This window comes from Furipterus horrens, unplaced genomic scaffold (assembly GCF_987537825.1).
Source record: "Furipterus horrens unplaced genomic scaffold, mFurHor1.1.pri manual_scaffold_6, whole genome shotgun sequence".
Lineage (NCBI taxonomy): Eukaryota > Metazoa > Chordata > Mammalia > Chiroptera > Furipteridae > Furipterus > Furipterus horrens.
Window position 1 is genome coordinate 171,113,001 of NW_028327176.1, and position 22,399 is coordinate 171,135,399.

The following is a 22,399-nucleotide window of genomic DNA, read 5'->3' on the forward strand; positions in this document are numbered from 1 at the left end:
CTAGATAGTCTGCAAAGTGGTGGAAGGGAACTAACTAAAAGTTCATTCACCTGCATTCCATGGTGAAGGTCATATTGGACTCCTGAGCACTGTCCTTAAAGTAGTGCCTACTGAAGACCTCTTTAAGACCTCTTACCTGACCTTCAAGAGCTGGACAGGAAGCAATTCAGCCATTCAGGTCAAGGTCATCCTTTGGCAGTATTATTCTTAAAACAGAGTTAACAATGTTATACCACTTCTAATTAAAACTTGATTACTCAAGAGGCTTTCAGTTTGGTAATGGATGCTCAAGTTAAAAAAGATAAATTAAAGAAAAAAACAAGCCAAAATAGAACTGTTGCTCTAATTTAAAATAAATATACCCTAACTACCTGTTCAGAGAAAGCTGGGAAAATGTCACTGAGGTCAAATGAAGGGCAATTTGAAAACTCAAGAATCAATCTGAGTGAAATTATAACATATGAGAAACCTAAAAGTAAAACTGTGTCAAACACATTTGGTGTGTCATGTTAGGTTGAGTTAGACAAATAAAACAATTTTGTTGAACAGATTGCTTTAATATGATTATGTGTACATGGACAAATGGGCATAGGGAAACCCCCCAAATTAACGTTTTAACAAATAACAGCTATTACTAAAGACGCTATGCTTGGATTTTAAGGAACTAGTCCAATAAATGAATAGTCTCTCATTCAGTCTAGTAGATTAACCAATCTCTCTTTTAATAAAAACCAATACACTACAGTGGTAGTTCACCTTTTTTACACTCCACATAAAAACATGTGTTCCTTCTCTTTCAATATTTAGTTATTTGTAGCCTCTAAAGTGGTAAAATAAAATGGAATTTAGATTAGTAAATGAAAGTGCAAGTTTGTACAGCTACGCTGAGCAGCAACAGTGAAGAACAAGGGAAGTGAAAGCTGACAGACGCCACGCGGAGCGGGGACACTCGGGAAGGGGTCCTGCACCGTGTCCTGTGTCCCAAACACAGTCGGCATTCCATGTCTTCCTTGCTCTTAAACGAGCAAAACCAAATTCTTTTTTTTTTTTTTTTTATTTAAAGAAATATTAATTCTTTATTCCCCCCCCACGTAATTCGTGATCAGGTAAGGCAAAGATGAGTCCCACCATCACTGGGGACAGCAGCAGTACACAGACTTCAGAAACAAACCTGAATCGTCAGTAACATTCTTTTACAGTAACATAAGGAATGAATCTACTAAAGCAAATCTGCACTGTTGTCACATTATTCTAATTCATTTGATTAGTTTTTCTGGAAAAACTTTATAAACACATTATTTTAGAGGACAGTAAATTATTTTCTAGCTCTGAAAAAATAATGTTTTTTTTCTTCTTCACCTTTAAAAACTGTTTAGTATGCTTTTGGAAAAAGAGATGCAAGAATGTGACAGCTGGGTTTGCAGAATGTACAAGCTGCATTTACAAGAACCTGGTAACCTGCCTATAATTTGCCTCTACAAATAGAGCTCTTTGCAATATTATTTAAACAAACAGACTTGATTGAAACACCTCTCCTATTCATTCTACTTGTAGAGCAAAGAGGTACTTATTTTTCAAGTATTGTAAAAGGTATATTTTTTTGTGCCAATTTTACCTGTTAGCTTTTAAAGACCGAAATAGCTATGTGGATAGTTATGCCAAGTCAGCCTATTTCTTTTACAGCCAGATGCTCTCATCCTTCAGAGAATGAAAACAAAATAACTGATTTGCTAAAAGGAGCTCACTGGAAAAAGCCATTTTAAAGTATTGAAGAACAAGGAGCATTTCTTTTCTCCTGTTGGCGAAAATTATTAGAAAAGCTATCCAGTCTGTTGTCTTTAGCTGGTTTTAATAAAGTCTTTTCAAAATGATGGTCAAGAAATCTTTAGAAAACTGGAGGATGGGATGCTTCTTTACAGCATGGGAGGAATTCCATTAATTGTAGAAATTCTTATTAAATTTCTGCTTTGGTTCTTCAGTAGAAATGCTCATATAACTTCTATATTAGGAGAGAGAAAAGAGAACACATTAATATATTTATCTAAAATCTTATTTATAGAATACTATAGTAATATCTTAAATTTCTAAAACTTTATCATGCATTTAAGAATAGGCAATTTTATCAGGATCCATGATCACATATATAAGTGAATTCTACCACTAATAGGAAAATATATGTCCTTTTCTTTATTTCAAGTTTGGCTATCCCATTTACTTTCCTAAACTGCATACAAGGATTGTCCTTTCCTTGAGATTAGGGACTTACATACATCTTTGTATCCTTGGTACCTGAAGCTTTGGTCTTCAAATGTATGTTGGAGGTTAAATAAATGTTTGTCAATAAAATAGTCATGATCCTCAAAGAACCCTTACGCCACTTAAGATCATAGACACTGGACTACTTTCCTGGAGAAGGTATGGAAAGGTGGGCAAAGCAAGAATGGAATGACAGATAAATCAAAAGGTGACTTAAGGCCTGACCAGTGGAGCAGAAAGTCATCTTGGATGCTCCTGTCCTCTCTGTGAATCTGCAACACGACAAAGTAGGAAGTTGCACCAGGAGTGTTTCCACCAACATGTAAGAGGCTTAAGAATCAGATGTCAGACCTGGGATGGATCTTACAGCTTCCTTTTACAGCCCAGAAAAGTGGATCACTAAAGTGAAGTTATACTCCCAAGGTCAGGACACTAGAGAAGCCAAGAACACTTACTTGGATAGATGGTTTCAACATTTTTAAAGAGGAAAATATTTGGAACACGTTCACAGATGGAACGTAAAAGAAAAAACAATCTGATCACAAATAAATCTTTACTGACTCCATTTAAACATGCTGAATTTGGCCAGCTCAGTCCATAATAGTATAATAAAGAGATGTTGGTCAGTACATGAAATTGATTTTCTGGGAAGAGAAGTTGACAGAGTTAAAAAAAATCTGGACAAAAAGATGGAGCTGGGTTATCCTACTTGTCCTTGAGACCAATGGGACCATGCTATTGAGTTACTATGACCACTAAGTTGGTAACTTTTGATGTACTCCTTATTTCTTTGGGTCCTGTAAAGCTACTGTTCTTTTTGTACTCAACAATGGATGGAAGACCCTTGGACTCAGTGTGCTCCTAGTTCGGAATATGGTCCCATCACCTAAAGTGTAACTATCTTGTTATATGTAAAAAGAACAATAATAAATTTTTCAGGCTGCTTAACCCAAACAAGAGAAAAATGATGGGAGGACATGATGGCAATCTTCAAATGTCCGAGGAGCTGAGAAAGATGGAATAAAAACCAAACAGCTTTTCTCCAGTGGGCAGAACTGGCCCAATGGCCCTAAGTGACAGTGAGGCTTTAAGTGCTTGTCTTTATCTGAAGCATGCTGGGCAATGCGTGCTGCTCCAGGAGGAGAGGCTCATGGACCCCCTAAGGCTGATGTAGATGAATTTCCATGCTGAGTAGGAGAATACGAGGGGCCCTAGAAGTTGCTCCATCCAACTCACAATTCAATTTCCATGACCCCTGTGGCTTATTTGGTCCATTGAAGGACAAAGTGTGTCATGGTCACACTTGAAGAAGGTTCATTCCCTCTGGGTGTCACATATATCTGATGATTACTGAAGGGAATAGGAGGCAAGCTTACCTGCTGTCTGTTGTGTTTGAACACCATCTACCTGAGGCAGGGGCCCAAGAGTCCCTTCATCTTCAAAGGCCAAAATTGGTTTCAAAGGAATTTCTGGGTTCTCACTGTTGGTAACTTCTATTCTGGGTGGTTTAGATCCAATGGGTAAGTTTATGATTTCTTCAAAATTTTCATCCTGAAGAGATACTCCATTTTCATTTGGTTGTTTTTCTAAATTGGGAGCACTGGGAAATTAAAAAATCAAAAGTATAGTGAATTAGTATGAAAACTGGAAAATACATTTTTAGCACCACCAAAAACTGTTTTATAATAAATAATTTTATAACTTTACAATCAAAATGTTACACTAACCACATCACTACTAATAAAAATGGTGAATTCTGACATATTTGTATTTAAAAAATTTTTTTTATTGACTGATTTGAGAGAGAGAGAGACAGACATCGACATTAATTTGTTGTTCCACTTATTTACGCATTCCCTGGTTGATTCTTGCATGTGCCCTGGCAGTCCAGATTGCACGCATGATCTCTTGATCTATGGTGCTGTGCTTTTCTCATTACGCATTCTGTAAACTCCCTGGCTGTTCTAATTCTAGCCCTGCCTGGCTATCTCTGGCTTCCTAAAACACATGAATAATTTTATGGGTAAATTGTTCAAGAGCAACCTTCTCATCTTTGCCAATTAAATCTTCCTCTGACCCCGCCTTGATTCTCATTGATTAATTCATGTTTAATATCTTGGATTTATTTTTGAGGTACCTTGAACTGGTTGTCAAATCCTTAATTTTCTGCCTACACCTTCTCTTAGATTTTTCACCCTCTTCACAAGCTCCACAACCACATTGGCAGTGCTATATGTGATGTGCTCCTTATTAAGCTTTACGATGCAGTCAAACCATGCCTGTGCAGCAAATGCATGCTGTATAGATTAGTTGTCCTGTTCCCTTCATCTGATTGCAGCAGTAAACATATATTTGCAAGCTTTGTATTTGTTCACTGCTCAACTCATGTATCAAAAATGACCATATCTGACAAAATTCTTGTCTTAAAATTTCCAAGTGGAAAATGAAAAAGACTAAAATTATAAAGCAAAAAACTGTGAAGGCTTTACCTTCTGATACATACTGATGATAAATGGAACGCTCTGTTATTGAAAGAGGTCTATGGAAAGAGACGGACCATAGCGGGGCCTCTCGTGTCTCCAATGCCAATGCTTGACTTTAGCAAGTCAATTTGTCTTTTTCCATCTCCCTCCTAAACGATAAAATAAAGCTAATGTATTTCCAATCTTTCCATTGTTTTATTTTTTTGAGGAGTTTTTGCTTTTTTCCTCCCTTTTAGGGAAGTATTTGCTTTCCCTAATCAATGAGAAGTCCTGGTTTTGTGGAACACATTCTAAAGCATTTCTGATTTGAGGACAGGGTGAGGCAAATAAATGCAGGTTTACGGTTGTTCATATGAAAAACAATACAATAATTAATAAATACTAATATAAGAATAAACTGCTTTGTGTACTCAAAACTGTAAACTTACTTTTCCCCACTCTGTATTTTGGTGCATTTTTAAGTATCAAACCTTATTTTTTTTTTCTAAAAAAAAAAAAGCCTGTCCCAAGTACCTTAAAAGGCTTTGCAAGGTACATTAAAATTTTTTTTTATAAAAGTGCTGTGAAAAAACCCATAAAAATATTATACAGACTCAGAGTAGGATGCTTTTCTGCTATTGCACCAAGGAGGGATAGGAGGCTTGGCATCACTGTAGTCTGCATGAGCATGCATGCACATACATGCACACACACCTAACACCTGCCTTTCCAAGTGCTGGGGCAGCCACACCCACCCTCCTGTTCTTTCCCAACACCAATGGGCTTTCTGTAACCAGGGAAAGTTCTGGTTCATCCCAAAGAAACTTTAAGAAGCTTTGGCAGGACATAAGAGGAATGCATTTGCAAAAGCCCTCATTCCTTGTCCATCTCAACTGCTGTCCCCTCGTAGGCTGCGTGTGCTAACAAGCTAGTAATGGCAACGCCAACCCCAGACTTGAGTCAACAGCTGACTTCATTTTCTCCTACCTGGCCACCTCGCCCATTCTTACTTGTCTGCAATTAGATGAATAATTGTGCTATATCCTTTGGGTAACCAATTTCCAAATGCTCAGAGGACACTGTGAGCAGCAGAAATGATAAAACTGAAACTGAAATAACTGGGGTTATGGATCGGTATGTATTCTCGGAATAAAGGCACCAGCTTTTAAATTCCCTTTCTTTGGTTACACTCTGGAGGTTAAAGCTGGATACAAGACTCTTGAAGCCTGTGTACTTTGCTTGGTCAGTCCAACACATATCCATAAAAGGGGGCTGGGACCGTGGCAAGAATTTGACAGACCATACTGCTTATTGTAGCCAGGACCTTATTATTTTTTTAAAGATTACATTTATTTTTAGAGAGAGGGGAAGGGAGGGAAAAGAAAGGGAAAGAAACATCAATCTGTGGTTGCTGCTTACTCACCTCTGGCCCGCAACCCAGGCATGTGCCCTGACTGGGGATTGAACCAGTGACCCTTTGGTTCTCAGGCTGGGACCCAATCCACTGAGCCACACCAGCTAGGGCAGGACTTTACTTTTTCTGAATGGTTATTATCATGTTATAACCAGTAGTTTAAAAAGTGGTACATCTCTTTCTGTTTGAATGATAGGGGCTTGGCATTGTTCCTTTTCTAACAGGCACAAAAACTAAGTACAATGATAAACTCATAAGATTTGGAGGAAAACTACTAGGTTGAACACCAAAATTGCTGCAAATCCCTTATTGGAGAGAAGGAACATTCCACTGAAGAGATAGACTGCTAAGGGCTTCTAAGAACAATGTCCTCTGGGCTATTAGGAGGGTAAGATAGTAGCCTGTATATCCCTGAGTTTTTTAGCTTCCAGACATTCTCAGCTGGGAGGTGGAAGAATCTATGAGACTGATCTGAGAAATTTAAGGTAACTTCCTGCCCCACCCCTTGTGTTTACACATTTATCCTTTCTTTCCTGTTCCAAAATAAGTTTCCTGTTCATGAAAGACACTCTCCTCCATCAATGGGCACTTCCCTCTATGAAAACTCTCTCAAAAACCAAAATGGGCTTCTGGAAGAGTTATCCTTCCTCAGGTTTATGTATTTCTGTGCAAGCTGCCCATAATTTTGGTCACTCCAATCTTCTTCAAGTCAGTATATTAGTGGGGAGCCTGCTGGGCAAGAAAAACAGCTTTCAGGCTTTAAAAGGATTGCACATCAAAAGCTGGCAGCCAAAGAAACCTCAGAGGCCAGCCATGTCACTGAGGCCCCTCAAGGTCAGAAGTAAGATTCTGCACCCGAAACTGCTGCTCGCCCTTGCTCCTAGAAAAGTAATATTGGGAGGACATCACCATGTCTCTGGAGGTGGAGACGGCCTAGTTCACAGCATTCATTTATTTGTCTCAAACAGAAAGCAAGCCAGTGTGTTAGGTACACAAGACAATAGGAAAAGCGACACTTCTTCCAAAGGTATTCATTCTAAGGAATGGAGTTTACTAGTGAAAACAAACCCCACCACAGTGCTTATAGCATTGGTCATAGTGGGTTGCCACAGAGTATCAACTATATCAAGGTCTTTGGAAGGGACCCTGGGAATCTCCACTTTGTGATTTAGGTCACTGAGGGCAAGCTGGTGGCATCTGTAACTCTACATTGGGTGCATAGTAGGGCATTTAATAAATATGTTGACTCATCATGAGGATTATGGAATGCTTCATTAAACAAAATGCACTGAGGTGAAAAACAATGATTGGTAAGTAATTTCGAGTCAACTTGAAATTGGGAATAAAAAAGAGCATCAATGGATGTCATTTATTTGTAATTTTGAAGTCTTTAACAGGATTTCGGAAGCAAAACTGTTTAAAAATTTGAGTCCTCACAGAATCAAAGGAAATGTGTGCGCATGGATGGGAGATTGTTTTAGGGAAGGATGTTAAAGGCAGGTATAATAAGCAGGTCCTTCTTAGATGGAAGAGTATGAGTGGCAGAGAGCCTGAGGGGATCAGTGCTACAACTAGTTTAATAATAATGTAGAAGGCGTGCAGGATGAAAAATTTAAGTATGCAAAAAAAGTTTATTCTAGGAAGTGTAAGTCAAAAGAATAACCCCTTGAGGATAACAGGGAACATCATTAAATGTAGACAAGGTAAAAGCTGTGAGTTTAAAGAACACTGCTATGAGCCATTCTTAAAGGATGGAGAGCTTATAGCCACAATGGAGGTAACAGATCTTGGAATCACTGTGAACTGTTGCCTGGTGACACTGATGGTGAAAAAAAAGGCAATAAGTACCAGATACAACACAAAAGCATTTTTCTATGATATCGCACTGCAGGGTCCTGTGTGTCTTCGGGACACCGCACTTTAGGAGGACAAATATAAATAACATCTAACATTCGTATGGTGCAACTTAGTTTTCAGGCCTTCTTCACAGACACTATTTCATTGGACCCCCCCAATACCTTGTGGGAAGGATATCTCCATGTCCAGATGAGAAAACTATGGCTTACTTAAGTAGGTTAATAATCCCAGAGTCTCTGTTCTGCCCAGAAATAAAACTAGGAGTACAGGCTGGGATTGGCAGGGTGACACAGTGGTGTTTGCTCTAATGCACATTAGTTAAAAAGGCCTCCGCTATTTAACTCACCTCTCCATGGTCACTTTCGATTGGTGTGAGGTAACCACAAGTGGGCTGGCCACTGGTTCTCCATTTCCTGGAGAGTTCATCGTGCACGGAAGTGCAGGTGCTGCTGGACATGGCAAAGAAGCGGAACAAAGGGTTACTACTACTCTTTTGTCAAACCCAAACCCCAAGAGCTAGAATGCCTGATTTATGCCTTGGCTCTGCTAGTAATCAGCTGTCTGACCTTGGACAAATGACAACCCTTCCATGTCTTGGTTTCCCCACAGATAGTAGCTATCTCATAGGCTACTGGAAGAACTAAATGTATTAACACATGCAAAGTACTTAGAATTGTGCCCAGCATATTGTAAAGGCGGAAACCAGTGTTATGATTTTTGCTTGCACTAAATTGACTTCGGACAAAAGGTATATAATACTGAAAGCAAAGCAATTGAAGAAGATAGCAGTAAGCTGACTTGATCAGGCTGCTGCTGAACATCTTTACTCAAGGATTTGTAACAAATAACCATGAAATACCTTCAATGATAAAACCTATTTTTTAAAAGTCAGTTTAGTTCTAGTCACACTTAGAATGTAAGGGATTTCATGAATTACACCTAACTGCGCCGCCTTGTTATTCAATGCTCAATGTCAGAGTCCAGCTTAAGCCAACGATATAGATGACCGACCTAAAACGTGGGACAGGGTTACTTCAAGTCTTATAAACCTTCATATAGGTCACAGTTGCCGGGAAATCTGTGGCGGTTTATGGTTTTAGTTGGATGTGAGAGAATAACTGAAATAATTCCAACAAAATGTTATTTCAACAGCCTGGCACAAATTCAGTGAAACTGTCAGAAGTACAAAGAGTCTGACAACTGAAGCAAAGAAGTGACCGATAACTTGAAAGCTGCCCAAACTTGTAGAGCTGGCAATAGGCAGCTTCTGAGAAGACTTCTGATAGTTTGCCTGCCTGCCCTAGAATTCTCTTAGAAGCACTACGAACACCATTCAGCCCTCAACCACCAGTGGGGCCAAGACAGGAGATATACTTGTGAGCTAGAAAACTTCAGGCCTCTTTTTAGCGGTACTAATTTTTTAGGACAACTAACAAGTTGAACCTTCCCTCTTGCCTGTATTCATTCTCAGATTGAGGTACAATGGTAGGGGAGCAGCGGGAAGGGGAAAGATAAAAAAAAATAACAAAGAGCCAGGTCATATACACAGTACAGCATCAGCCCCTCAAATAATCCTGAGCGGGATGCAATCTGTATCCTGATACACTCATTCTGATGACTCACTGGGTGCTATGCCTGCTTACAGCCTATCTAGTGCAACATTCTTGGAGACGCTTGCTAAAAATGCAACAGGGTTAATATGCAACCACTAGGGCTACTCTCCAAACAAATACAATTAGGGCACCTTTCACAGAGCATGAAAACCCCACTATAAAGCAATCATGACACAGAGAAACTAGGACGTTCTCTGCTGAAATAAAACCAAATCCCACAATACAAATATTTTACATTTGAAAACACCCAGAACTAACAAAGAATATTCTTTTACATAAATCATTTAATTTTTACTCTAATCTTTAAAAATAAACAAAAAAAGCCCGTGAGGTATCTATGTTCATTTTTTTTTCACATTGATACTGCAGTGAGGAAAGAGGAAGACTTGAATGAGGAGCTACCTACAACCATCTGTATGTATGAAGACCACATGGGATCACAGAAGGAACAGAGTGAAGCTGGTGACTTGGACTCCAGCTGTGCAGACTGAGCCTGTCACTATGTGAGTGCCCCTCAGAGGCAGACACCTGCCTCTCTTGATACACTGAATCCTCACACCCACAACAGGGCCTGGCACATAGCAGGTGTCTGAAAATGCTTGTGACTCCCAGATAAAGCGCCTTCTACCTCATAAGACTATGGTGGAAATTAAACAAGAAAATATATGCATAATGTACCCGACAAAAAAAAGGGAATTTAGTAAATATTAACTGAACCTGAGCACTAAAACACTAAGGTTATTTTTATTTAAACCAAATATGGTTTAAAATCACCAAGAAATAAATCATCTTTGTCTACAACACATGAGCAACTTTCTAGTGACATTTCAACAGATTTTTAATTTTAACTATTCTGAAGTCAGAACTATAAGAAATAATATTTAAATCCTTTTTTGAGAACTGCCATAAGTACAAATTGTCAAAATATATATGTTTAAGTAAAATTTAGTTCTATTAATGCAAAGAAAAATTTTTAATTATGTGTGTACATAATATGTCAAAAGAATGGATGCAGGCCGTATCCCCAAAGACCTCCTCTACGGCGAGCTAGCAGAAGGCAAGAGGATGACAGGGCGCCCAAAACTGCGGTTCAAAGACATCTGCAAAAAGGACATGACACAATGCTCCATCAATCTCAACACATGGGAAGTTCAAGCAGACGACCGCCTAGCCTGGAGGCTCGCGGTCAGGCAAGGTACGTCACGGGCAGAGGCTGCGCGCAACGAGGAGGCGGTCCAGAAAAGATCGAGGCGGAAGCAGCGTCAGCAGCAGCAACAACGGCCATCTGCCTTCACCTGTACCAAGTGCGGCAGGGATTGTCACTCCCGAATCGGACTGCACAGCCATTCTCGGCGGTGCAGATAGACTCTCAAGAAGCTACACCATCGTCTCTCGAGACGGACGGCTGCCGACGACGACGACGACGACGACATATATAATATCTCTATATAGCCACACACACACACATGCACAGATACATGTAAGAATAAAATGATTTAAGATATTAAGCACTCCATTTGTGCATAAACAAATGTGAAAAACCATCTTCCAGGAATGCTACAGAGTCTTACATAGGGGATAATTTTTGGACTAGATGACACACACCTGGGTTTCTGTGAGTCAATGCTATCTTTTTGTTTTTTTTAATCAAGCAATGAATATCCTGACCTCTAGAAAGTCAATTCAAAAACTCTGTATTTGAATTGAATTATTTGAAATAAATACCTGTTCCTCCAGTGAGAGCTCCATTTCTCTGATCAACAGTTTTCTACCAAAAGGAAAAAGGGAAAAGACTTTTTAATGTTAAAGTTACAAGCAAAGTAAAGAAAAATAAAATAAAAGCCATTAAGAATAGCTAAAAATGGTCATATCAATACCTTATCTGTAGCTTCCGTTCTCCTGGTTCTTTTCATAATCTCCTCAAGTCGCTATAAGAAAGGAAGAATTGAGTGAACAGATCAAATATAGAAAGAAAGCTAGCCTGACACATTTCACTTACGAAACAAATAGTAGGTCATTAAAACACCTGTTATTTTGGGAAAATGTAATACCTATTTGTTTTAATTGGGGTTATAACCAGAAGTTAGAACTGCCTTAAAGCACATGAGTTGGAAATAACTTTTTGGTGAAGGCTGAAATATAAGTAATGATTTCTTTGGAGAAGATTACTAATATGGGAGAGCTACTGTAGTTTATCTAGAACGGGCAGGACATGTTTGTGTTCTGATGGCCATGAGCTAGTCTCTTGGTCTTTACACGGCTTCAAGTCTAGAAGGAAAGAAAACAGTTAGTGTCCCAGGTTTCTGGGTTAGATGCCACACCTTCTTTCTCTCCAGGCGTTCCTGCTCTTCTCTCTGGAAATGCTTCTCCCGTTCCTGCCGGACCCTCTCTGCTTCTTCACGAACGCGGGCTTCTTCTTCTTTCTAAAAACAAGAAGTCAGCATGTGCTTCTTACAAACAAGCTGGCTTGGCCTGATGCCCCCAATCTCTCGGGGCGCCAGAGGTGGAGGCAAGACACATGGAGAAAGTGCCGAAAATGAGAGCATGCACTAGACGCAGAGCAATTGTAACCATCCACTGCCCGATTTCCTCTGCTCGTTGGAGATGGCCCCTGCCACCTGCCAAGGGACAGCGCTGAGCAGCGTCCACCGCGCGCCCCGGGCCCCCACCTGTTTCTGCAGACGCTCCATCTCCTCGCGCTCACGCCGCACCCGCTCCTCCTCCTGCCTCCGCAGCTGCTCTTCCCTCTCGCGGGCCTGCTCAGCTTCCAGCCGGCGGGATTCTTCCTCCCGCCGAGTTCTCTCTTCGGCCACCTTTTGAGCCAATTCCTCTTTCTTTTGTCTGGAGAAAGAGAAGAACAAAACCAAGATACGTGAGGGGAGTTCCTTGGAGAGAGGCTCGGGTGTGTGGTTACTGCCAGGACAGTTTGTTCATAGGTCTGGCAGGAAAGACTCCATTGGATACATTCCGTGGCGCTCAGAGACAAACTGTGAAGCCACCTTCTACTCTTCCTCCTCATCTCCCCAGGCTCCTGTTGCCTTGTGGCAAAATGTAACCATTTACATGTGGGGAAGAGCTGGTTTTGTAAAATAATTTGTTATTTATCTTTAAAGGTCGAGACTCATTTGAACTACCCCCCCGCTCTGCCCCCAATCTTATAATGTTCTGTCACCGGACTGGAGGAAGATGGCCTATGTGTTGAAATCTGTTGGGACCAAGCTCCAGGATCGCAGCCCGTCCTCCTCCAGGTGCAGTTCTGCTTAACTGAAGATCAATTATATTGACATAAGCCTATCAGCCCGAGAAGGAGATGTAGTAATACTGTCTGGCAGGCAATCGTGGGGTATTTAACTATCTCACCCAGCTACCCTCTGAGAGGACATCTATCCTCTCAGGAAAGAAGACATAAACTTTTACTATTCAGCTTTAAAATGATAATTAGAAAGATAATAGGGAAACATGGAGTTTAGAGATATGTTAAGTAAAAAAAACCCCAGCCTGTACAATTGTAGCTTTATTGTAGTTATAATCTTGTAAATATATATGTATGTGTATATATTTATGTATGCATACATAACTCTACACTATTCATAGAGACTAGAAAGGATTATTCAAAATATACATAATTATTGAACACTGGTAAGATTATAGATACGGAAGGTGGTTTGACTTTGGGGAGTGGGCACAGTATAATATACAGATCTTGTATCATAGAAATATGCACCTGAAACCTACATGATCCTATTAATAAATGTCACCCCAATAAATTTAATAAAAAAATAAAATTAACCTTTCTCCATTAATGTTGTTGTATTGTCATTATAACAAGAAAATATGCTTTAAAAATAAATTACTTGGTGGTCACAGGAATACCTGGTCAGAGTAACTTGGAAACAATTAGTCCATTCGCCTTTCTCACTGCTACCACCCCTTCTCTCTCACACCGAAGACTGAATCCAAGGTATCAAGGTATCCCTATGACAGCACTTAGCAATGTCACTTGTTTACCTTTCGAGCTCTTCCCTCTCCCTCTTCTCTCTTTCCTCCTTCTCCCTCTGCTCTCGGGCCAGCCGCCTCTTCTCAGCTAGCAGCCTTGTGGCCTCTTCTGGGTCGGTGGTGCCGGCCGAGGTTTTAGGAGAAGCACTGGTGGTCACAGTGGATGATGGCACAGGGATGGGCACTGGTGCTGAGACTGGGGCTGTGGCTGGGGCTGTGACTGAGGCTGGAGTGGGGGCTGTGGCTGGAGCTGGGGCCGGAGCTGGGGCCGGAGCTGGGGCCGGAGCTGGGGCTGGAGCAGCTGTACAAGCAGGTAAAAGGAAAAAACCAACTGGAAACAAAATCCAAAGAACAAAACAAAAACTAGCATTCCCCACACCCCAGGCCTGGAATTCATCATTATAAAAGAAAAGGGAATGTTTATTATCGAGTGTTCTCACGGTTTCACTGTATTCCATGTGTAACCAAGCAACAGATAACAAAAAGCTGCGTGTGTAAGTAAGACATCTAACAAAGCTGACACTTTTCACCAAGTCTTATTTTTATACAAGTTAAATCAGTTAACAACACATGTCGAATGTGTACTGAGCCTCATGTTAGGTTCTGTGCAAAGTTATATCCTGAGCAAAAAGAAGATGAGATCTTCCATTTGCCTTGGATTACATTATAAAAATCCTTCTCTTTAGTGACTATTTATTACTAGAGGACTACAGCTAGCCATCCTCAGCATCCATGCCATGAGCCCTGATGCAGGCTGGGTAGATGACACCAGTGACCAATGATGGCTCCCTTTTGTCCACCCAGAGCTGTCTCCAGGTCTGAGGCGGCAGGAGCCAAGGGCCACTTCAGGAGCTGGCACACCTACATCCCAGCTCTCCACTGTCAGTCCTGATGCCAAGATGCAGGATGGAAACGAAGTTCTCTGACCTTATTCAGGTTCAGGAAAATGACCTGGAGAGCTGGCACAGCAGGGAGTGCCCCACAGAGGCACCACCCCAGGTGTGACCTCTGGCACCTGACCATCCCAGGCCCTCCTGTCAAGATTTACATTTCTCCTTTTGCTCCCACAGATTTTCCTTTACGCTCAGGATGCTCTTTGGCCTTTCTCTTCTTCTTTGCATGCAAACAAACACCAGACTCCCCCATTCCCTAAAAACCCCATTTGTGTTGAGTCATCAATTCTTTCTTTGCTTCTATTCTTTATCTTCAAAGGAAGTCTTAAGGAGAAAACGTTTGAATAAAGACAATTTTCAACATGAAATACTGAATTCCTGGCTCTAGGTGATTTCAGACTCCTAAATAGCATCTGGTTAGCTGGGAAAAGATGAGACCCACTGGGTCTTCTGGAGAAAATCCTGACCTCTGTCAAGCACATAGGCTAAGCCAGTGGTCCTTAAACTCCAGTATGCAGAGGAATTGGGTGATAACTGGCTGGTCTGTATTTTATCTGGCCATCGGGCACAGCAGTCAGCTGGAGGGCTTAGCGTCTTTTAGAGTCCTTGGATCTACCACATACTCTGATTCAGTGGGTTTGAGGTAGGGCCAGGCTTCCGAAGTTTGAAACATCATGCATTACGGTGGTTTAAAAATGTTTGTACAAATTCTTCGACAATTTTCCCTTTAGATAGTGGAGACTAATCCCCTCCACATGAGTGTGAGTTGAACCTGCAGACTTGCTTCCAATGAACATAATGTGACAGAAATTATGACTTGTATGGCTTCTGAGACCAGGCATAAAAGATACTGTGGATTCCCTGTGATTCTCTCTCTTAGACCACTCACTCTAGGGGTAGCTGGCAGAGCAAGCAGACAGATTGTGAGGACATCAAGTAACCCTATGGAGAGGTTCACGTGTCATGAGACTGAGGCCCACCTGCCAACAGCCATGCCTATGAGCCATCCTCCAACAACCCAGCCACACTGCTCCCAGATTCTGACCCAAGACTCTGTGTGATATAATAACTGTTTGTTGCTGTTTTATGCTGCAAACTTTTAGGACAATTTGTAACTCAGAAATAAATAATACAAAGGATCCTGATGCAGGTGCTCTGAACACCACATTTTGTGAAAATAATAAAGGAATCAGAAACCATAACTGAATAAATATACTGTGGCTCCAACAGTAGGCTTTTGGACATACAATTCTACTTTCTTTATATGTACAAAAACTATACTTAAGAAAAGTTTCCAAAAGTAGCCTCAGAATAAAATTTCCAAGTCCCTAATACGGGGAAAAAAAGGCAGGAGAAAAAAGGAGAGAGCAAGCAACCCACATCCCATCGCAAGGCAGTTGATTCTTACCAGAGGCAGCCTCTAGTTCCCCAGGTGTCCCTTCTTCAACTGTGGCTTCTTCTACCTTCACTAAAGGTGACTTGCCCTTTAGTGATGGCTCACTGGCAACTTTCTGAGGTTCCTTCTCAGGGTCTTTTCGCTCAGGTTCCACTCTGACTTCTCTCTTGACAGGACGGATGTTGCCGGGGGACAGGGGCCGGACATGAGCAGGGGCTGCTTTGACCGATCCGGGAGGCAAGGAAGATGCTGGTCTGGGTGTGCCAGGCAAATGAGGAAGGGACTTGGATGGGAGCCTGGGAGACAAACAAACAGCATAAAGGAGGGCACATGTCAGAACAGGCTTGCCAGAGTCTTCCTTCCCCGAGCTCCTTATCATGCATCAGTCCCAGAACATGAATATGGAAAAGAAATGAAGGTAATTAGCCTTGTATAGTTGTCTTTTACGTGGCAGATGCAGAAATATTCACTTCAGAGACCCATTCCAGTTCTTTTTCTTAAAAAAAAATCCCTACATCAAGGCCAAACCATGTGGGGGGGCACAGCTTCCTTTCAAAGGACAGAGGCTGTGACTTTTCCTGCGGGGAACAGCCCAGCCAGCCTCTTTGATGTCACTTACCAGAGTCGGGAGGAAGCCGGGGATCTGGCTTTGGGATGAGATGGGGACAAAGCCCTTCGGAGGCCGGATGTGAGGTGGAAGGGTACGTTTTCTCTCTCCCTGTCTCTTTTATAGCCCTAAGTTCAGAGAAGCACAATAATTAGATTTTTTTTTCCATGAGTTGGACAACCCCATTCAGGGTATTCAACAATGGGGCTGTAATCTATCTAATGGCTTTGTAGATATTTTCTAACCTTTCTTAGATATCTCCGTTCTATCCCAACAAAAGGCCTGTGTTAGCTTTAAACCAAACATTATACTAAATTAACACAATGTGACACTATTAAGAAGATTCTGGATATGTGATTTGGAGTTACATTTATTAAAAAAAAGTCACTTACACTTTAGAAAACTGTACCTTGTGACTAAAATTACTGGGAGCAAAATCTCTCATAATGTGGTTCAGTCCATACTAACGTTAAAATAAAAGTCACTTCCAGTTTATGCCCTCCCCCCATTTTTAATTAAAACACACCTTTATATCTTTAAATTCCTTAGCACTTTTCAGAATATATCATAGCTCAATCATTTTTTTTTTAAATTTATATGTTGGCTACATCAGACTTTAATTCATTTTTTTCTTTATATGTATGTTATACAAACAAATTGCTCCTCATCTAATGTCCTTCTTCTCTTGAAGGAAAAGTCAGGTTCAAGGTGAGAAATTTTAGCTGTTTTTAATCTTTTTCACTAGGGATGAAATTGTAATTTGAGGGCAAGCCAAAACGTCAGCCTTCCTCTGACTGCCAAATAGGAAATTCAGCCAGAGAGATGACAACTTGCCTGAGTTGAAATGGGCAAAGGGAAACTCAGAGAAGTGTTCTAATTGTCTAAAGTCAAGCAAGGAAAAAACGTGCCCAGGATACAGAAGATTCATTTCAAGTATTAGAAACTCGCTGAGAGTGTCCAAGGATGGCAATGGATGCTTGCTGGAGGGACCTATGGGAGCACCTGGCAGCCCTTCACTCTGTGGGACCCTTTCAGGAAAGCAGACCCTGAGCACAAAAGGAAGGGGACAGAATATTATCTAGTCTCAGGGCCCCTACGTTCGCAGTGTCCCTTCTCTTCTTTCCTTTTCTAGCCTGGTTCAAGCAACAACTACCCTTTTCCTTTTCTTTTGTTCCCTTCACTGTCCTTTGTATTTGCTTCTCTCCATTTTCCTTAGTAGCACGCTAGTTGATGGATTGGGCTTTGGGGGCGGGGGGTACATCTAAGTGTCAAATAATACTCAACCTCTTCCAGAATAAAAAAAAAAAAAAAGAAAAGAAAAGAAGAGCGAGGTGGAAAAAGCTTCCTAAGATGTGTGGCAGCTCTCTATCACTGGAGGCTGCACAACTGCTTTTGCTCCCATCTCTGGCCCCAGAGGTTGGGAGGTGGGGCCTTGGAGACCAATGGCCATCCCCGAATAACAGAAGCAGCAGCCACCACAGGGGACCCTCCTGGCAGGTGTACAGGTGGTAATTATGCCTCTGGTGGGTCAGTCCCTGGAGAGGAGGGCTCAGGGAGGCTGGAGTTAAGCACTTCAAGTAGCTTTTCCCTCTTTTACTCAAAACATTTTTTATTGGGCTTAAGTCAAGGAGTGATCTGAATGGGAAAACAAGGAAGGGTGATTTGTGATGTGGAGGGTTTTGGGTTGAATTTCATCATCTGTACCTTGATAGGCTGATAGCAGGAAACAAATCTACATATATAAGTGTGTAATACTCAATCTTCATTTTTTAAAATCCTCATCCAAGGACATTCTTTTCAGTGTTTTAAAAGGGGACAGGGAGAGAGAGAAAGAGAGAGAAACATTGCTATGATAGAGAAACACTGATTGTCTGCCTTCTTGTATGTGCCCCGACTGGGGACTGAATCTGCAACCTGGGTACATGCCCTGACTGGGAATGAAACCCACAACCCTTTGGTGGATGAGACAATGCTCCAAACAACTGAGCTGAGCCACACTGGCCAGGGTGCTTCTTTTTTAAAAGTAGTACTTAACCAATTTTTTCTTTTCTGAAACTGACCTTTTAAATCATCTTAAAGGGGTAGGGAAGCAGGTGGAAAACAGTTCGAAAAAATGTTCAGTACTTGAGATAATACCCTTCTAGGCAGATAGATGTGTTTTATCCTTTCATTGATCTTGTACCCAATCACTTATTTTGGTACCAGACATGTAAAGGTGCTCTTGATTCTCATCCTGATCTGACTAAATAGCCAGCAGTCTGTACAATAATCTTTCTTGTTAACACTTTCCACAAGGCTAAGGTGAAACTCCTGGAGTAAGCTGCTCATGTCAATTGTCTGAACAACCTATCGGCAAGACAAAGACTTTAATTTCACAATTAGAGTTAGGTACAGAATACAAATGACCCCCAAGAGAGACAATAGAGGCAGACACTGTCCAATAGAATCTTCTGTGATGATTGAAATGTTCTAAATCTATGATGTCCAATATGTTAGCCAATAGCCACATTTGGCTATTTGAATTTAGATATAAATTAATTAAAAATTACATAAAATTAAAAATTAAATTCAGTCTCACAAAACCTATTTTAAGTGCTCAATCGTAGCCATCTGAATTTAGAACTAAATGACTTAAAATTAAAATTGAAAACAAAATTAAGAAAACAATTTCTTTCAACACAATCAAAAAGAACAGAATACTTAAAATAAATTTAACCAAAGAGGCAGAAGACTTGTATACTGAAAACCAAAAGATGCTGGAAGACATCCTGTGTTCATAGAGCGGAAGACTTATTAATGTTAAGATGTCAATTCTACCCAAAGCAATCTACAGAGTCAAAGCAACCCCTTTCAAAATCCAACATTGTTGGTTATTTTTTCTAGAAATAGAAAAATCCATTTTAAGTTCATATGGAACCAAAAAAGACCCCGAATAGCCAAAATAATCTTGAAACAAAACAGTTAGAAATCTTACGCTTCTAATTTAAAAATATACTACAAAGCTAAAGTAATCAAAATAATGTGGTATATCCCAATAAATTAAAATTTAAAAAATAACAGTGTGGTTCTGGCATAAAGACAGATATACAGACCAATGGAATAGAGAGCCCAGAAATAAACCTTTGTGGCTATGGTCTAAGGATACTTGACAATGGGGAAAAGACAGTCTCTTCAACAATGTGTGCTGGGAAAGGTGGATATCCATGTGCAAATGAATATAGCTGAACCTCTACTTTATGCCATATACAAAAACTAACTCAAAATAGATTAGAGAGCTAAATATTAGACTTAAAACTATAAAATTCCTAGAAGAAAACATAGGGAAAGCTTGTTGATATTGGATTTGGTAATGATTTGGATATGGCACCAAAACACAGGTAGCAAAAGCAAAAACAGACAAATGGGACTACATCAAACTTAAAAATTCCTGTGTAATAAAGGACACAATCAGTAGAGTAAGTAGGAAGCCTACAGAATGAGAGAAAATTATTTGCAAATCATGTTTAATAAGGATTAATATTCAGAATATATAAACAACTTCTACAACTCAGTAACAATAAAAATGTAAAATAAAATTAAAGATTAAGATTAAAAAATGGGCAATGGATTAGAATAGATATTTTTCCAAAGATGATATACAAATGGCCAAAAAGCATATTAAAAGATGCTCAAATTCACATAATTAGAGAAATGCAAATAAGAACCACAATGAGATATTACCCTACACTCACCAGGATGACTACTATAAAAAACAAACAAACAGAAAATAACCAGTGTTGGGGAAGATGTGAAAAAACTGGAATCCTTGTGTACTGTCAATGGGCATATAAGTAAAATGGTAGTTACTACAGTCACTATGACCATTCCTCAAAAAAATAAAAAATAGAATTACGTAGGATTCAACAATCTCACTTCTGGGAACATATCCAAAAGAATTAAAAACAGGATCTTGAAGATACATTTGCAGACCAAGAGATATTATTATAGCAGTGCTGTTCACGATAGCCCAGAGATAGAAGCAACTCAAATGTCCATCAAAAGATGAATGGATTAACAACAAATGTGGTGTGTATATATACATATATGTATACTTGTGAATGTGGGTGTATGTGTGCACATGCACACCCACCCACCCACACAGAGCAACATTATTAGCCTTGAAAAGAATGAAAATCTTGTCACATGCTACAACATGGACGAAAACTTGATGATATTATACTAAATGAGATAAGCCAGTTCTAAAAAGACACATACTGTATGATTCCATTTTTATCTTATCCAGGAACCTGAAGTAGTCAAATTCATAGAAACAGAAAGTAAACGGGTGGCTGCCAGCAGCTGGAGGGAAGAGGAAACGGGAGTCCTTTAACAGGTATAGTTTCAGTTTTGCAAGATCTAAAAAGTTTGAAGATTGGTTGCACAACAGTGTGAATACACTTAACACTACTAAACTGTACACTTAAAAATGGTTAAGATTTTGTTACATGTTTTTTTACTATAATTCAAAAAATTTAAATTAAATTAAATTTAAAACCGTGTTGTCAGTCTCATTAGCCACTTCTCAAGTGCTCAATAGCCACGTGTGGCTAGTTGCTCAATTGGATTCCAAAGTGCAGCTCTAGGGTAACAGGACTTATGGAATCATTTTCTGGCAGTATGTATGTGCCTAAATAGTTGGTTGTAAAGAAGTGAAAAGAGCCCTGACCACTGTGGCTCAGTTGGTTGGGCATTGTCCTGCAAAGCTAAAGGTCACCAGTTTGATTCCTCATCAGGTCACATGGGTTGTGGGTTCAGGCCCTGGTCGGGGTGCATATGAGAGGCAACTGATGGATGTTTCTCTCCCTTCCTTTCTCCCTCCCTTCCCCCATCTCTAAAAGATGGAACTTAAACATTTTTTAAATTGTTCCAGCCTTTCTTTAAATGAGTCATGCTATTACCATGGGACAGAGGCAATGAAATGCTTTGGTTGACTGGTGAGTTCTTTAAGACTAATGTACAATGTCTGAAGACCATAGAATGTCTGCACCTTTCAACGGAAAGCAAATACCCATAGTTCAAACTGAAGAAAGATTCCTGGAGACATACAAGTTACCTCATTGCATTTATAGCATTTGTAACTAGTACAAATTACATTCTTTACTTGCAAAATCTGAGTTTATACAATAACCTTACAAGAATTATATTAGTGAATTCCTAATGTCTGTAAAATATTTTGTCACTATAGTTTAAGATCTGGGCCTTGACAGGGATTAGGTAAGCAGATAAAAATTCTTTTTTCCCTCATCATTTTTTAAAAAAATTGTTTTTCTATTACAGTTGTCCCATTTTTTGCCCCCACTGCTCTCCCCTGCCCTAACCCTACCTTGCCGTCCCTGTCCATGGGTCATTTATATTAGTTCCTTGTAAAAATTCTTCATTGTTTCAGTGTACCACATTTAGAGTTCAGCCAGCTCCTGGGTGTCAGAACATGGAGGAAGCTAGAATGCACACCTGGACTTTTGGTATATGCTAATCAACCTGGCCCTGGACTTAGCCGTTCCCAAAGGATATGCTGATGGACTTAGCAGTTCCCCAAAGGATATGTTGATGGCCTGAAACCATTCCCAGGGGAAATGGTAATGAACCTAGCCCGATATGTTAACTAACCTGGTGTGTGTGTGGGGGGGGGGGGGGGCGCGAGCAATCAGATGTAAATGATCTACTGAATATGTTGATAAGCAAACTCACTCTCACCAAAATGTGTGGTTGACAAGTATAAAAAAGGTGCCTGCAGAAGAGCAGGAGGGACTCCTACCGGCCCACGAGGAGGGCTGGGAGTCCCCATTCCCCATTCCCCATTCCCCGTTCCCCTTGAGTTGGTCCAGGAGCTGCCTCTCCCCTTCCCCCGCTTTCCCCTCAATAAACC

The 22,399-nt window shown here is 40.4% G+C and overlaps 1 protein-coding gene across 4 annotated transcripts in view; it reads right to left on the reverse strand.

Annotated features, from left to right (window-relative positions):
• Positions 1-701: 701 nt before the first annotated feature.
• MAP7 (microtubule associated protein 7) overlaps positions 702-22,399 on the reverse strand; it is a 152,560-nt gene continuing 130,862 nt past the window's right edge. For 3 of the 4 annotated variants that reach the window (XM_090279897.1, XM_090279898.1, XM_090279894.1), the window contains 10 exons: positions 16,507-16,622; positions 15,900-16,183; positions 13,611-13,899; positions 12,272-12,443; positions 11,924-12,025; positions 11,480-11,530; positions 11,328-11,370; positions 8,336-8,438; positions 3,633-3,856; positions 702-1,999 (listed from right to left, as the gene is read on the reverse strand). In XM_090279897.1, the coding sequence (XP_090136023.1) occupies positions 1,989-1,999; positions 3,633-3,856; positions 8,336-8,438; positions 11,328-11,370; positions 11,480-11,530; positions 11,924-12,025; positions 12,272-12,443; positions 13,611-13,899; positions 15,900-16,183; positions 16,507-16,622 (1,395 nt within the window). In that variant the 3' untranslated portion in view covers positions 702-1,988. The remainder of the gene's footprint in view (positions 2,000-3,632; positions 3,857-8,335; positions 8,439-11,327; positions 11,371-11,479; positions 11,531-11,923; positions 12,026-12,271; positions 12,444-13,610; positions 13,900-15,899; positions 16,184-16,506; positions 16,623-22,399) is intronic. The other variant, XM_090279895.1, reaches the window with a different exon arrangement.